A 3768-nucleotide genomic window follows, 5' to 3' on the forward strand; every position below is an offset into this window, starting at 1 on the left:
CAAATTAGCACTACTATAAATGCATAAGTAACATGGAGGAGCTTTATTTTACCTCCATTCTCTTTATTTTGCTAAGTATATTATATTAATGATAGCAGGGTAGGATGATTTCTTGAATGGAAAAGATTCATTCATAAAGCATTGCGATGCCGCTGGCTAAGTACACTTTAATTGTATTAACCTCAAAGGGAATTGAATGTCAACGTTGCCGCTGCCAAATGGTTTCTAGTTGGCTGGTTGCATTTTTCTTTCAATTCAAAGAGTGGCATAAAACAGATAAGCACTTGCATAAATCATCTTTTTTGTGTTGAAATATTTAAATTTAAAAATACTCTTGTCGAAAATTTGAAACTTGAATTTGACGTTCCTGTATCGCCCTAGGCTGAAGCTTAAGGGGGGAAACCAGTATAGACTTATCAAAAAAACGACTTTTTTATTGCATAAATTGTTAGCATAACTACTCAAGAATATGTGGTAAAAATTTTATAGCGAAATTCGCATTATTCCCGATTCTATGAGCACTTAAGTGACTGCCCGTCTGTTCCGCAGCATAGTGCGCGTTAGTTAGAACGACGTTTTTCTCGAAACTATTTTTTTCAACTGGTGGGCACTCTACCTCAAAAAGTTATAGACCAATCGTTATAAATTTTTTTTCGGAGTATTCTTTATTCAATCCTAATCCATATGAACCTAATTTTGGGATTATATTATCATTAAAAATATTTTTTTTAAGCAAAATAGATGAAAAAATATGGTATGAAAAAATTTCATTGTGTTCAAGCGCCTCAAAGATGTGCAATTTTCAATATTATTTTTCACAATAAGGTTCATATCCTTAGGAAACATGTTGTTAACGAAAAAAAAAATTGTTGTTGATTACGGAGAAACATTGCAACTTCAGGAATGCCTACCTGCAAGATACTCGGAAGGCAATCGATCATGGATAACACGCTCTAACGTCACTATTTCCGGCGGAAATGGCTTGAAAGAATTTTAAAGTATACTTAAAAATATGAGTAAAATACCCTCCATGTTTAAAAAATTTCTGATTATTCCTTCCTTGTTCAAAAAATTCTCGAAAAATACCAAAATTTCGGCCTCCTAATTCGGTTTCCACCCTTAAGCTAGATCCTTCTGAATAGTTGGTTGAAATAATGGGCAGCAATAATGAAATAATGAATTCAGCAAAATAAATGTAGCTAATTTCATTGTAGCAACAAATCTAATCTCCCCTCGGCACATCAAAAGTACTGAAAATGTTTAATGGAAAAGCTCTATTCATTTTAATTCCTTAATTTTTCATTAAATCGACTTATGCTAATTTAAAAAGGCGTTTAACAACAATATAATGCGTTTAAAATCTTTGCAGCTACACATACACATTCCCACACATACACGCCCACATCCATTGGCACATATTAGATTACTGTAATATACACCAATGAATACTGCAAGTCTAGCATTTAATTCTTCCATTGCTAATCTTCGCTCGCATGTTTTCTTTTCTTTTGTTGCGCACAGGTCCATTCATCGGATTGTATTGGTGCTGGCAAGTCCATTGACCGCAAACGCATACAAATCGTGACACAATAAAGTACACGAACACATCTTGCGTTGCGACACACCTGCCACTGCCGGCAGCACACGTGCAAAATCTTCGTGGGATTTGAGAGTGTCAGCTTAATTGCTGCCTTCATACACAAATGTGTCGTTAAGGTGGTTGCAACAACATCAGCAATTACAACGGCAGAAAGTCTCTGTGGATAGTGACACATCGCATAATATAGTGTCAACATGTTGCAGAATCCTTCAAAATATCATCCAAATCCGTTTTCTCACTTGTTGGCCTTGCACGGTTCTCAGGCTGTAGCTAATAACAACATCACCACCCATCAAACACATTTGGCTAACTTGCCGCCGGTTTTCGCTACGCAAAGCCAACTTCAACTTCATCATCAGCAGCAGCAACAGCAACAAGAAGACTTCCATAATCATCACCATCCAACCACAATGACGACTACCAGTCAACATCACAACTCATTTCTGCTACAAAATCATCCACCACGTGAGCCACACATACATACTAACCACCCACTGTTGAATTCGACGCAAACACGAACACATGAGCTCCTTGATACGACGAGTACCTCCCTCGACATGGGCAAGTCTTTCACAATTGCCGCCATTTTGGGGCTGCAAAAGAGCGCAATGGAGAATAGCCGTAAAGATTACAACAATGCAATCAATTTATCGCTAAATAGTAGCAATGAAAATGGCGGTAAAGAGTCGCGTGTAGGGCGATCAGCGCACGGTAATCAACAAAACTTTAGTGACGACGAAGTGGATAATAGCGAACAACAATCGCAACATTTGCGCACACCAAGTGGAGGTAATGCATGCGGCGATAGTGGCGTTAAGTTGCTGAAGTGCGGCAGAAATACCAATAGCCTGTATCATCAAAATACCAGCCATTTTGATTGCAATAGTAATGCAGGTGCTGCACTCTTACATCGTTATTTGCCAATACCAGTCTCGGCTGCACCAGTGACAGCAGCAACATCATCATTTGTCGCTGCAGCAACACAACACCATCATCAACAACAGCAGCAGCAGCAGCAGCAGCAGCAGCAAAATCTCTTATTGTCCCATGTGCGCTCGGTTGCCTCAGCCGCGGCTGCTGCTTCCGGTACATCATCTGCGTTACAGAGCTTACAACAACTACATCAACATCACGCTCAGCAAAGTTCTTTGAGTCTTCAACGGGAAAAGCATAAATCAGGTAACAGTAACTGAGATGGTGCCAAACAAATGAGCGAATAGCACAACAAAAGTAATGCACCAGTTTTTCGTTTGTTTGTTTCACAATAAAACATTTTTGTGTTTAAAATAGGGGAAATAAACATATTTTTATTCATTTTGCAGAGAGCAATGCAAAAAAGACGTCGTTGAAAAATAAACGTGTTCGTACAATATTTACACCAGAGCAATTGGAGCGGTTAGAGGCAGAATTTGAACGACAGCAGTATATGGTTGGTCCCGAGCGACTCTATTTGGCACATACCCTACAGTTAACGGAAGCCCAGGTGAAGGTATGGTTCCAAAATAGACGCATCAAGTGGCGAAAACATCACCTTGAAATCACACAACAACGCCTTGCTCTCCTACGCCAGACCCAAATGCCGGGCGCTGTTGAATTGGCAGGCAGTGGTGTCGCAGGCGCATCCTCTATAACAGCCAGTAGTGTCATGCCGAATATCAGCAACACCAATTCAATCAACGATGCCAGAACATCATCTCCGATCAGCTGTGGTGCAGAAGACGCTGATGAGCTTAGTAAACAATGCGAAGAGTTTCATTCGTTAAGTCGTGGCAGTCATTCATGTTCGGAATCGGATCTATCGATATGTAATGACTCCATTGAAGCTGGCAGTGCGGTGGAGGGTATTGAGGACACATAAAATTTGTGATTCGGTATACGTTGGTGTTTGTATATATAGTAATTACCACTACATAATCGTTTATAATGTAATTTATTGTACGGGCACATAAAAAGTAAGCAATAATAGTGAAACTGCTGTGTTGTTTTTTTGTTCAAACGTTTTAAATGATTTAACAAATAAAAAAATTAAAAATATTTTGTAAATAAGCTGACCCCATATTGTGTATAATGAAATAATTATGATAGTGTTGAATTGTTTTAGCAAAAAGTTAATGTGCAGATATTTTTTCACCATTAAATTCATAAGCGATTGGTTGTTAAGAACCAAT

The 3768-nt window shown here is 38.6% G+C and overlaps 1 protein-coding gene across 1 annotated transcript; it reads left to right on the plus strand.

The window, feature by feature from the left end:
• The first annotated feature begins 1553 nt into the window (after positions 1 to 1553).
• Positions 1554 to 3568, plus strand: LOC128861209 (homeobox protein B-H1-like). The gene is made up of 2 exons (XM_054099167.1): positions 1554 to 2779; positions 2923 to 3568. The coding sequence occupies exons 1-2, from the start codon at positions 1795 to 1797 to the stop codon at positions 3456 to 3458; spliced, it is 1521 nt and encodes a 506-aa protein (XP_053955142.1). The 5' UTR covers positions 1554 to 1794; the 3' UTR covers positions 3459 to 3568.
• The last annotated feature ends 200 nt before the right edge of the window (positions 3569 to 3768 follow it).

Source organism: Anastrepha ludens, chromosome 4, assembly GCF_028408465.1.
Source record: "Anastrepha ludens isolate Willacy chromosome 4, idAnaLude1.1, whole genome shotgun sequence".
Lineage (NCBI taxonomy): Eukaryota > Metazoa > Arthropoda > Insecta > Diptera > Tephritidae > Anastrepha > Anastrepha ludens.